The 13,337-nt window shown below is 43.4% G+C and overlaps 1 protein-coding gene across 1 annotated transcript in view; it reads right to left on the reverse strand.

The window, feature by feature from the left end:
- Positions 1–4,438: 4,438 nt before the first annotated feature.
- Positions 4,439–13,337, reverse strand: part of LOC102374496 (lysosomal acid lipase/cholesteryl ester hydrolase-like) — a 21,947-nt gene continuing 13,048 nt past the window's right edge. The window contains 6 exon segments of the mRNA XM_014522427.1: positions 4,439–5,197; positions 6,725–6,793; positions 9,987–10,058; positions 10,205–10,233; positions 10,236–10,350; positions 13,112–13,248. Coding sequence (XP_014377913.1) covers positions 4,961–5,197; positions 6,725–6,793; positions 9,987–10,058; positions 10,205–10,233; positions 10,236–10,350; positions 13,112–13,248 — 659 coding nt within the window. The 3' untranslated portion in view covers positions 4,439–4,960.

Here is a 13,337-nt window from a genome sequence, read left to right on the forward strand (position 1 = left end):
GTCCACATCATTAATGAAGATGTTGAACAGTATGGGTCCAAGGACAGAGCCTTGGGGGACCCCACTGGTCACAGGACACCATGATGAGTGACTTCCATGAATTACTACCCTCTGGGTCCAACCACGGAGCCCATTTTCCAGGAAGTGGATCGTGGTGGACCCAAGGCGACAATTGGCCAGTTTCACCAAGAAACCTATTAAACCTATTAAACCTATTAAATTAAATTAAACCTAATAATTTATAGATTAAATTAGCCAACTTTGTGTCAGTCTTTCATCAGTCCCATGGGACGCCCATGCCCGCTACGGGACAGGGAAGTCTGGGTCAGGGTGATCCCCTGCCATCCATTAATGCTGACCTCATGAAGGAACATCTTGAGAAGCTGGATACCTTCAAGTCAGCCGGCCCTGACAATCTACACCCTAGGGTACTCAAGGAGCTGGCGACCATCATAGCCCAGCCTCTAGCACAGATCTTTGAAAACTCTTGGTGCTCTGGTGTAGTGCCCGAAGACTGGAAGAAAGCCAATGTGGTGCCTATCTTCAAGAAAGGGAGGAAAGTGGATCCGGCTAACTATAGGCCCATCAGCCTGACTTCTATCCCGGGGAAGATCTTAGAAAAGTTTATTAAAGAGGCCATCCTTAATGGACTGGGCGACGCCAACGTCTTAAGGGATAGCCAGCACGGGTTTGTCGAAGGCAGGTCTTGCTTGACCAATCTCATTTCCTTCTACGACCAGGTGACCTATCACCTGGACAAGGGACAATGACTACAAGGTCATTGCTTCATTAAGCAAATCTATGTTGCAATATATAATTCCAATGTAAAAACTTGCATAGCGAGAATCTCAAAATGAGCAAAAAATTGTTTAGTAACTGTCTGCACATAGCCCAGCCCAAAGGGGTCCTTGGCCTTTACTAAAGTTCCTAAGTATTCCCACAATGGGACTCTTAAATAAGAAATGCTGAAGTTTACTTAAAGCTTGTTTCTCTTTTCGTGACAAAAGGCAACTTAAATCCTTGTAAACTCAAAGCAAAAATGGGTAATTTCACACAACTGTGCATAGTGACAAAACACTTAAAGAAGTAAATCCCAAAAGCATTTCCATTCTCTTCTAGTATTTTTAATATATTTTTTCAATTGTATATTGCTGTGACATGTAAACAGTACCTTGAAGCTGTATTCTACAATAGAACTTAACAAATATTGTATGGAGTAAAAACCAAATATTACTTCATTTCCAAATTGTACCAGGCCAGGTCCACTCCTTCAGCTAGTTCCTTTCTTTCCCAGTGGCAGAAAGCAGCAGGAAAAAAGACATCAGCCAGAGGATCATTACAGCATAGGAAAATGTCTGAGGGCTTTAGGCCAGTCTCAATGACTCACAGGATTCATTTCTTCATTCCATCCAGGAAGAGCACACACCAACTGCTGAAACTTCCTTAGCCTGACGAAGGGTTTTTGAGCCCGAAAGCTTGCTTAATAACTTTTCTCCAACTATTTGGGTTGGTCTAATAAAAGATATCAAATTCACCCAAGGAACCTTGTCTGCCCAGGATTCATTTCTACCACTTTGTATGAATAAACAGGCAGGGGAAGGGAGTGGGAAGAAGAGAGGGTTACAGTGATCCTGAGATAAGCAGATTTCCAGCCTGGGGAACAGCCTCTTCAAGCTGTGCACAGCAAGCTTCAGCACTGGAGGAAGGGTAAAAACTAGTTAGACAAGGACTGGGAAGAAGCCAGGTATTCTGATTTGCAAAAACATTCATTTATTTACCCCATGTCTATTATGTTCCCACACACCCTTGAAAATTGAAGGAATGTGAAGGGGGACAGGGGAGAGCCAGTGCCCAATGGCTACAGTAGTATCATAGTTGATAGGGTTGGATGGGATCTGAGCAGATCATCAAGTCCGATCCCCAGCCATGGGCAGGAAAGAATGCTGGGGTCAAATGACCCTGGCTAGGTGATTATCTAGCCTCCTTTTGAAGACCCCCAAGGTAGAAGTGAGCACCACTTCCCTTGGAAGTTGGTTCCAGCTCCTAGCCGCCCTGATTGTGTAGTACCTCCTGATGTCTAGCTTGAACCTACTCTCAATAAACTTGTGGACATTATTCCTAGTTACTCCGGGTAGTGCTTGGGGGAACAGGGCCTCTCCCATTCCCCACTGGGACCTGAAGACATCATCTAGTCTAACCCTCTGCTTTGGCAGGAAAGAGTACTGGGGTCAAACGACCCCGGCCAGATGTTCATCCAGCCTTTTTTTAAAGACCCCCAGGGTAGGAGCCAGCACCACTTCTTTTGGAAGTTGGTTCCAGGTCCTAGCCTCCCTGACAGTGATATAGCGCCTCCAAATGTCTAGCCTGAAACTACCCTCCACTATCTTGTGTCCATTGTTTCTTGTAACTCCCGGGAGTGCTCGGGGGAACAGGGACTCTCCCAATGCCTGCTGGTCCCCCCTGACTAGTTTGTAGACTGTCACTAGATGCCCTCTCAGCCTTCTCTTGTGGAGGCTGAACAGGTTCAAGTCCCATAGCCTCTCCTCGTACAGCCTGCCCTGTTGCCCCCTGATCATGCGAGTGGCCCTCCTCTGGACCCTCTCAATGCTGTCCACATCCATCCTGAAGTGTGGAGCCCAGAACTGGACGCAGTACTCCAACTGCAGCCTGACCAATTTCGCATAGGGGGAGGGAGAGGATCACCTCCTTGGACCTGCTTGTGATGCATCTGTGGATGCATGACAAGGTGTGGTTAGCCTTACTGGCCGCATCCTCACATTGGTGGCCTATGCTCATCTTGGAATCAATAATGACTGCAAGATCCCTTTCTGCCTCTGTGCTGACAAGAAGGGAGTTCCCCAGCCTGTAGGTGTGCTGCTGGTTCTTTCTACCTAGGTGCAGTACCTTGCACTTGTCAGTACTGAATCCCATCCTATTCTCATCCGCCCACCCCTGTAACCTGTCCAGATCTAGTTGTAGCCTGTCCCTCCCTTCTAGCATGCCCATCTGTCCCCTCATCTTAGTGTGGTCCGCGAATTTGAACAAGGTGCTTTTCAACCCCTTGTCCAAGTCGCTGATAAATATGTTGAACAGTACAGGCCCGAGGACCAAGCCCTGGGGGACTCCACTGCCCACATCCGTCCAGGTCAAAAATGACCCATCCACCACCACTCTCAGGGTGTGGCCCTCTAGCCAATTTGCCACCCATCTGACTTAGATAGGATAAGGGATGTTAATGTTAAAAAACAAAACAAACCAAAAAAAACAAGGATAAGATTGCTTAGCAAGACCCCAACCTCCCACACAGAATCTGTCTTGAAACAGATTTGTTTAGCCAATCACTAGAGGCCTGTTTGTGCAGTCTAGAAGAAGGCTCACATAGGTGGCAAGCAGTCTCTGAGTCCTAGCTATGACTAAAGCTTCTGTCACACAGCAGTTCATCTTCCTATAGTCCACTCCTTTTGTTCCTCTGTTCTATGCCAGAAACCACCTGCTATGGAGTGGGGTTAAGTGGGTCTTCAGACCCTTGTTAACTTCTTCTCTATGATTTTATGATAATTGAAGATGCTTTGTAAGCCACGTTTATTACAGGAAAATCTAATGTAATACATAGTTTCTGAATGCCATGGTTCCTTGCCTCTATTAGGGTATGTACATAAATTAAACAGAGGCAAGGAAAGCAGCAGGTCTGGGACAGCCCCCCCGCCCCCCCCAAGTGCCCTCAGGCTACTTTTGTGACAGGGCATCTCCTCCATTGCCCTGTATGGGAGGTGAGCCTAATGGCTTAGTGTGACCAAAAGCAAATAGTCCCTGGTATTCAAGATCTAAAAGATGCTGTAGCCTTTTCTGTTCATTTGCAGGCGTGCTTATGGTTTGCAATGGCATAGAGGTGAAGACACTTGGGCAGAAAAAAAGACGTCAGACTAGGGACCTTCTTAAATCATGATTTCACAGTTTTCAAATAAACCACAAAAAAGGCAGTTTCCATGACTGCTACAAAAAATGGCATTTCCCTTAATTTTGCCTGGTATTGCCCCCCCCCCCCCCAAAAAAAATAAAAGGTTGCCAGAAAACAAAGAAAGCACAGTAATCCATGTAGCCATAGAGCACATGGTTTGAGAGAAGGCTACTAAGAGGCTGAGCTAGTGACATTGACTCAGTGAAGGCGCCAGTTAGGAAGGCAAAGGGGTTTTGCTGCCATCTTTTAAGAAGCCAGATTCAATGCTGCAGTCTGAAAATGAGTAATTGGCCTGTTGGTCAATCAACGGTGAGAGGCAGGGCCACTGGGACCCATTGGCCAATCAACTGAAAGGCTCGCTACCGAAAGACAGTGAAATTGGCTCCACACACTATGAACAGCCAGCGAAAATCCCTTCATCTTGCCGCAATTTGGATAGGTCCCTACCTATGACACAAGACAGACATATAAAGATGGGTTTTGCTCATCTTCAGAAATTTTATTAGATTTTTTAAAAATTCAAGTATGAAAGCAGATTAAATGTTGAAATCCTCAATATTCAGAAAGAGCTCACCAGATGCCAATTGCATGGAATGATCTTGGAAATACATGATAAATTTTAGCTGTAAAGCATAGCACATGCTTCAGAAACCAAAGGATTTCCTTTTTTGTATACTGCATACATTGTTTATCTTTAGGATGAGAGTGTTTTCATAGCCATGATGGTCCAAGAAGTGTGTGAGAGGTGAGGAAGACTTGAGAAAGGCCCCAAAGCTCATCTTGTCTTGCTCACAATCATACAGTTCATCCAATAAAAGATATCACAAAACACCCTGTCTTCAAGACACGTTTGTGCTGCTGTTTCAATATCACATTTTTGTTAAAGATAATTATAATTCAGCAGAACCAAAGAACTTAAACAGTTGCACCTAAAACATTTTGTAATTCATTTTTTAAAAATTGACAGAAATCAATCAAATGTTTGATACCACATTAATATTGTCATAATGGATTCTTCTTCATCAAGTTGATCATCTCCTTATACATGAGCTCAGGAGCATCAAGACCCCAGAGAAAATCCAGATGGTTCCAGCTAGGAATAAACTTGTCATAAATTAGATTCTTGATTTCTGGGCGTAAACGGGCAACTTCTCTAGGAGTGGAAAGCCAGTCATTTCCACCACTCCATATTGCAGTTGGTACTTTCATATCTGCTACTTTGTAGATGAATGGAATTATCTTTCAAAAAGATTGCATAAAAAGAAAACAAATTTGAAAGAGAGAACAATATATATGTTGAAAGGCTAAAAGTATATTTTAAGTACAGAACATCCTTTCAGTTTCCTATATGTATTGTATTTCCTGGTTGTATATACTCATTCAAATGAAATGTGTGTGTGTCACAGTTCTTCCTTATATACAACATATTAATTGTTTTATAGAGAGGGTTTACAATGAATCCTATGACATGTGAATCAAACATTAATTATACATTTGGTTCAGTGAATTACTGTATTTTAATGAAAAATGAGCTATCTCACCTATTCACTCAACAGGTAAAAAGCAGACAAGAAATACTCAAGCACTATCCCTGCTATTTGTTTCAATTGTATCTAGAGTTTTCCCTTTAATCTCTGAACCACATCCATCTTCCCTGAGCACCTACCCTTTCTCTCTCTGTCTGGTTAGCTGCAAATAGTTTGAAAAGAAGGATGAGCTATTAAAGATAACTATATTTAAAATATGTGGAGGTCTGCTTTATCTCAGTATTGCAATATTTTTACATCAGCTTGGTCTATAGTGCTCAGTTTTTTAATTTCCAGGAAAGGTCTCCACTGTCATTCTTTCAGTTAAAATGGTCAAGGAAAGAAGGATTCAAAATGATTCCTTAAGCACCTCAATGGGACTTAAGCAGAGTTGACGTGTCTAAGCACCACAGAACAATTTTAACCAGCTCTGTAGCAGCTGCTACAAAACTGACTAGATACCTCCATTAGACTCCCCTGTAGACATTAGGGCTTCTGTACATGCTCAGAAAAGATTCAGGTGGAGTATTAGGGTGCCTTAAGGAACTTAACTTTCTCCTAAGCCCTGCTACAAGTCTCATTGCTGCTGAGAGGCACCTGAGCTCTGCTTAAGCCTTCAGACAGGTCCCCGGATGTTCCACCATTAAATTCAGTTCAAAGATTGGGGTGATGTTCATCTTTTACCCATTGACTTAGGGATTGGAGTACTCATGTAGGAAGTGGGAAACATGGATTCCAAGTTCTCCTTGTCTCAAAAGATTTTTAATCTACATCTTCCACTTCCAAGGAAAACACCCTACCCACCAGGCTAGGAGAGTATACTCCTCACTTCTGCTGAATGTTATCCAGAGAGAAGCCAAGAGTAGAAGATTGATGTGGCCAGAAAAAGAACAAGTAAGAGGGAGCCTAGTAGCTATAGACTCCAAGCTGAAGAGAAGTCCTTATTTCATTCCAGCCACCACAGTTGATTCTCTTTTATTAACCAATGAATGTCTAACATAAAAGTCAGAAATAGTGCTGGTGACAAGTAAAAGGGAGCCTGCCCCTTGATCTTGTGTTGCTGGGGGTTGGCAGATGTGGCTTTCAGTTGCTGCTGCCAGGACTACATTTGTTTTGTGACTATCTAATGTTAAATGCATTGAGAGCTGTGGGATCAATTCTCTCTTAAAAACTCATGTGAGTTTAAAGAGAGAAATGTTTTAGAGGTAGAATTAATTCACCACCATTAGAAGTAGCTCACCTGCTTATAGTGCACCAAGTTATACAGTATTCCCCCATCATAAGCTTTCAGTACCCCACTTCGAATACTCTGCAGAAAACATTAAAAAAATAAAATGCATGATGTTGTGTTGAACAAATCGAATCCTGGAGAGCAAAGCTAGCTCATTAATAAACTCTAGAACATTAACATATTTTCTCCCTGATTCAGAGGCAAATCATACTTCCTGCTTTAAATGAATGAGGGACAAAATAAAGAAAGACATCAGAGGAAAAGAATATTATCATATGCACTTTGAAATAAAATGGATGTGGTAGTAGATTTGTGGTCTCTAACTGGATAGGCTGGATCCAAGGCAGGGCGTATAAACAAAAGGATTATATCCTACTTATTCTACACCACATCATTACAGCAATATGATACAGAGACAAAAGTTCTGTTGTTTTCACACAATTGCACAAGGTCTTCTGTTGCAAAGAGCCATTATCCCTGCTATTTGAGAAATAGGAAAAGTAGAAATAGGAAACCAGTGTTGTATCACTGGGCTGGGGACAGTTGCAGAGCAATATGCAGCAAGGGAAACGCATGAGCAGTGATTAGAGCAGCATGGGATGAGGCAGTGGCTGCATCTCAGGTCTGAACTGCAGCACCTGAGGGCAGGCTCAGCGCTCAGCCGTGTGACCTGGAAGGGCGGAGCCCTAGTGTACTAAAACCATCATTTTTGAGCCAAAGAACTTAGTCTGGTCCTGACTTCTCTTGTAGACAGAACTCTTGCTAGCCTGGGTGGCAACAGAGAGAAGCCCAGACAGCACTGATACATGGGAAAGCTGCAAGAGGTAACAGCTACAGCATAGGACTGGTAGCAATCCTAGTAAGCCCTGAAGGGGAATTAACAGGGTGCCATAGTTACACAGAGTAACACCAGAGGATGGCATATGGCAAAAATGTGTGGATAGGAGGCCATGGGTTGCCAGAGTGGCACCTGTTTAGAGGCTGGGGATAGAAACCCTTACAAAGTCAGGGAATGGCAGAGCTAAGCACAACTAGATGGCCAAGGACTGACATATTGAGAGAGACATAGAGAGGGAAGCCTTGCTCTGAGTCATTGATGCCACGGTGGTGTTGGGCTACACTAAAAACTGCCTTGCCCTGAGTCAAGGACACCCTTGGAGCTGGGCTGAACTAAAGGTGGCCTCACTTGGGCCAGGCAGACCATTGCAATGGGGAGGGGCAGTGAGCAGCCTTGCCTGCACTGGTGGGCTGGGAGGGACTGTGAGCATCCTTGCTTGGGCTGGGGGGGTCAGGAGGGACGGACCAGATTTGCCTGTGCCAGGAGGGGTAGGAAGAACTGTGAGCAGTATTGCCTACGCTACGGGGCTGGAAGGGACCGTAAGTCAACTTGCCTGCTCTGGGGGGCTGGAGGAACTGAGGCAAGGCCAAGTGGCATAAAGACACAGAGAGGGCTGAGGCCTCTAGAGGAAGACTGAAACAGTGGACAGAATAACATCCATGAAGCATAGGTGTGGTTGTAGCGGAGGATGGAGGCCACAAATTTACCACTTAAGCTGGTTAGGGCCAGGAAGATCAGAGTCCCAATGCTGCAAGAATGTGGATAGCAGGGTCAGAAACTGAATTAGATGGGCCAAGGTGACCCTGAGAAAAGAAACAAGTATAGAGAGAGAGCACCCCAATCTCCCCAGTCTCTGAGGGCAGCCTCCATTCATTTTCTTTAAAATCAAGTTATGGTAGGCAAGGCAGGAGTTTGAGACCTTGTGAGGGGCTGCAGCGTGAGCAGCACAGGACTAGGGTGGCCACCCAAGGGGGGTGTCCTGTTATACTTTGCCACAAGCAAACTATGAAATATGGTCTAGTAAAATTATTATAAATTGGGTGAACATGTGGTTGAATAACCACCTTCAAAGAATAGATAGCAATGGTTCATTGTCAAAGTGGCAGGATGGATCAAATGGAGTTCCATAGGAGGCTCTCTTGGGCCTGCAAAGCAATATACAGCATTCCATACTTTCATTAATGGATTAGATAAATGGATAGAGATCACACTTATAAAATGTGTGGACAAGGTGTGGACCTAGCTAGGGCAGAGTTAGAATTCAAGCTCTTCTTGATAAATCAATAAGATGATTCAATAAAACAAATACAACCCTCTGCATGTGGAAGTAAAATAAAAAAATAAAGACATAATAGGGAATAACTGGGTAGGCAGGTGTACTATTGGAAAAGACCTGCAGTTTACAGTGGCTGGCAAATTAAATGTGAAACAACAATGTAATCCTGCAAAAACAGGCAAATGTCATTATGTGGTGTACTAAGAACTGTGTTGCATGTAGTTACTGCACCCTATTTAACTGCAGGACTATGTTCTATTTGCAGAACCATGGTTTAGTATAGGCTCCAGTGGAAGGGAGTAGGGAGGGATAGGAGGTAACTAATCAGTGCAAGATTATGCTAGTGTTTAGGTCCTGTCCTATGGTTTGCTTGTTCTAGCTAAAAACTCTGAAGGAAGAGAGTTCTCAAGTTCCCTCTGTGCCTTTAGAGAAGTCTACAGGAGAACATCCAAGATGATAAGTGTTTACGGAACATCCTGTATGCTGCAGTGAAGAAGAAAATGGAATAATTTATCTTGGAAGAGAGAAGATTGAAGGGGACAAGTTAACAGACTTTCAGTATGTTTAATGATATTATAAAACAGACAGTAATCAAATGTTCTCCATTCCTCTTAAGGTTTAGGCAGAATGTAATTGGAATAATTACACATTAGAAGAAGCTTTTTCATTATGAAGAGTAGAGAAGCACAGGCTGGTTGTAGTATTGCTAGAATTGTAGGTTTTAAAGAACAGGTTATATATCTGTCAGGGCTGATCTATGTATACTTGAACTTGACCCAAAGTAAGGGTATGATCTTTTGAGGTCTTTTTAAGTCATTTGTCATTTCTACATTACACTAGATCCTGAGAATGGGTTGCAGTTGGATACCAACTTGCAAGATGATTAGCAAAAAATGGTAACCATAATGTCCTTTGATATTGTTGGATGCTTCAGATATATACCATTACTAAGGTATCTGCTTTGCAAAAGATGCTAAATAAACTGTGTTAAAGGATGTGGAAATGTAGCTTGGGAAATGCTATCAGGATTACTATAAACTGCTCTAAACATTAACATTTATTCCTGACTAATGCTCAGAGCTGACCAAAATTAGTTTTTAATGCTGTGTACAAATGTTACATTATAAATGCAAGGCAACTTGTGTCAGAAGAATTACCTGTTTCCAATGGATCATATTTTGCACTGACGTTCCAGCTGGGGAGTGTGAAGTATATACATCCACTCGACTCTGAAAAAAAATATTTACATTTCAAATTAAGTAATATATGAGGAAGTGATTCCATCTACTTACTTTATAGACAATTTTATGCAGACAATTTCATAAATATTACATATAATAAGATACTCAGGGATCCTTTGTAGATTTATACTTACCAAATTTAAATTGTCTGGATTAAACCCGCCAGTACAAACATGGCATTGCTGCACAACTTGACAAACCTGGGCTGGCTGCAAAATGCAACAGAAATCACTTGACCAAAAAAAGTGCTCGGTAAGAATTCTTTCTTGCCAAAAAGCTCCTGTACAAGTAAACAAAATAATATCATTAGATATAAAAAATGATTTTTTTCTTTCTATCTACCACTACGAAACTTCTTACTAAAATGTATTTCAATTTTGTGCTGAGTGCATATTTAGATATATTAACTGAAGGGGATTGAACCTCTTGGGAAAAATGTTCTCCATGTTGATGTTCCTAACTATTAAGAACTAAAATTTTCAGTTCATTCTTTCTGCTTTCATCCACTATATAGACTAAATAATTTTTCTTCTTCTTGGCTTCGACACTCTTCAGAAAGGATTGAAAAATTATCCTTTACCTCACCTATCATTTAGCTAAGTTTTAGGAAACTACACATTGACATACCAGATCATACCAGTGGTCTAGCCTGCTTGGTGTCCTGTCTATGTTGTACTATATGCTGCTTAGGTAAGTACAAAATGCTGCTTAGGTAAGTACAAAATGTCCAATAATGGAGAAGTGTGGAATAAAATTCCAATTAGGGTGTGGAATGGAGGTTTGCTTCTAGCCTAGGCACTCAAGGGGTATGTCTGCACATGCACATAATTTGAAATAGGCCTCCTGTGCAATAAAAATACAGTGCACTAACCCTACTGGGAAGCACATCTCTGAGAGTTCTTGGGAGCCCAGACTGGGCTACTCCCACCCTGCTTCACCCATCTGAAGCAGCCAGAGGGAGTTCTAAGCTCCTCCTGGGTGCTAGCCCAAGAGCCAGCAGGGAGCACAGGGCCAGAAGACAGCAGTCTCCTGATCCCATACACATTGGGAGGGGTCCTGATGTGCACAGGGCAGGAGAGCTGCTGCTACAGAGTTCTCCCACCCCATGTACATGGGAACAAGCTCTGTACCTAGTGGAGTTTCCCCTTGACTTGCTGAGACCTGTCCCCATCTCAGGTAGGTCCCAGCCAACTCTGAGCTGCGCCCCTCCTACAGCTATTTCCCAGCCCCCTGCCCCAATAAGATGATTGGGGCAGGGGGCTCAGAAGAGTCCCTCCTCCCACAGCTCTTTCCCAGCCCCTTATCCCAATCACCCAATCAAGTCATGGGGCTGGGAAAGAGCTGAAGGGGAGGGGACTCTTCCCAACTCCCTGTCCCAAGCTGCCAGTGGGACAGCTAGCAGGGATTCCCTGCCAAGCCAGGGAAGCCAGCTGGGGGTTTACTGGTAGCTATTAGGGCTGTGTGAAATTTCACCAGCGGTTTTGTTTTGACACTGTTTTAAGGTCAAAACAGCAAAATTGAAACAAAACACAAGCCCTCAAAATAGCCTTGAAACAAAATGAGGCTGGTTGAAATGTTTTGAAAGTTGAAACATTTCAACCATAGGCTGGGGGTGGGAAGTCAGTCCAGCGGGATGACTTTCCATCCCCAGCTCAATATCTAGTAGGGGGTGACATGGCAACCCGGCCAGGCTGTGTCCCCGACCCCCCGCACTAGATGGCTCAAGACGAGAAATGAAATTCAAGATGAAACACTGTTCCGTCGAACCATCAAAACTCAAGGCAAAACAGAATGGTGCCATTTTGCACAGCCCTATTAGCTTTCCCCACAAATGGGACAGCTCCTGGCTGCCAGGCTTGGCAGAGATTCCCCATCCAGATGGGAGCTTGCTGCTAACTGCACCTCTCTTACTACCCCAGTCCTGCCATTGCTGAGCTCCCTGCTCCAGTGGGGAGCCAGGAGCCCTACAGCAACGGGATGGGGTGGGGGAGGGCAGAGATGGATCCACTCCCCACGCTGATCAGCCCCCTGCTCCAACTGTAGAGCTGGGGCCAAGAGCTGCCTGCTGCCAGGGCAGGGGACATTGTTCTGGCCAGGCATTGCACTCAAAGCCCACCTTGGCAGCAGACAGTTCCTGGGGGCAGGGAGCAGTCTACCAGTCCCCACTCTAATTGTAGAGCCAGGACCACGACCTGCCTGCTGCCAGGGGAGGAAGACATAATCCCAGCCTGGGCTCTGAGCTTGGTGCCCCTCCCCAGCACCAGGCAGCTCCTGGGGGAGGGAATTGTTCTCCCACCCCATGCTGCCTAAGCTGACCACAACCAAGTTTGCTCCCAGTCAGCTGTTTACACATGGGCTATTGCACAGTCATTGCCATAGTCAATGCAGTTGACTAATGGACTGTGCAGTGTCAGCAGATGTAGACAGTAATGATTTACTGTACACTCAGTTAGTCAACTGTACCATAAAGAGTCTTGTGTAGATATGCCCAAAGTTTATTTATGTCCCAAAGTACTAAGGTGCATAGTCTCTCTTTTGTACGCATTCTAGTGTAATGGGATATGTTCTTTATCTGAATCTGAATCTTTGTCTAATTCTTTTTCTGAATCCCACTAAGTTTACCTCATTTTTAGTTCTTTCAGTTTAACTGAATATTCCATTTTTTGTTTTATGAGACAAAATAAACAGAAACCCTTGATTTACTTTTCCTTAAATATTGATTAAGTGATGTACATGTGATGCTTCTTTATGAATATCCTTTCTGAATAGTGCCATAAGATGGAAGTTTGCCCATGCCTCTATAATGTTTGTTTTCCTGTTTTGGCTAAAATATTTTAAAGGGTAAATTGCAGGACATTATGCAAAGGTTAGCAAGTCATCTACTTCCTTTTAACAGTAGTGCAAATAGCACACAAAATCTTCAGGCATTCCAAAAAATAGCTTTGTTACCTAGTTTCAGCAGTTCCAAACTAACTATTTTTAGAGCCTGTATGGTAAGAATTTGTTAGTCACTGCTTAATTCGTCTGAAGGACTGACATACCTTGATAGTTACATCAGGAAGTAATGCAAGCTTTAACAGGGGAGTTTTAATATATTTGGTTCTGGCTACTGGAGCTAAGGCAAAGAACACTTTGATTCTTCTGGCCAGCTGTGGCATAGTTGAAAAGGCTATAAAACCTAGAGAAAGAAGAGACAATTCACTATTTCAAAAATATCAGGCACAACATTTAGATTTTATGAGAACTATTTTTAAAATCTTAAGGGAA

Source organism: Alligator sinensis, unplaced genomic scaffold (genome assembly GCF_000455745.1).
Source record: "Alligator sinensis unplaced genomic scaffold, ASM45574v1 scaffold557_1, whole genome shotgun sequence".
Taxonomy (NCBI): Eukaryota; Metazoa; Chordata; order Crocodylia; family Alligatoridae; genus Alligator; species Alligator sinensis.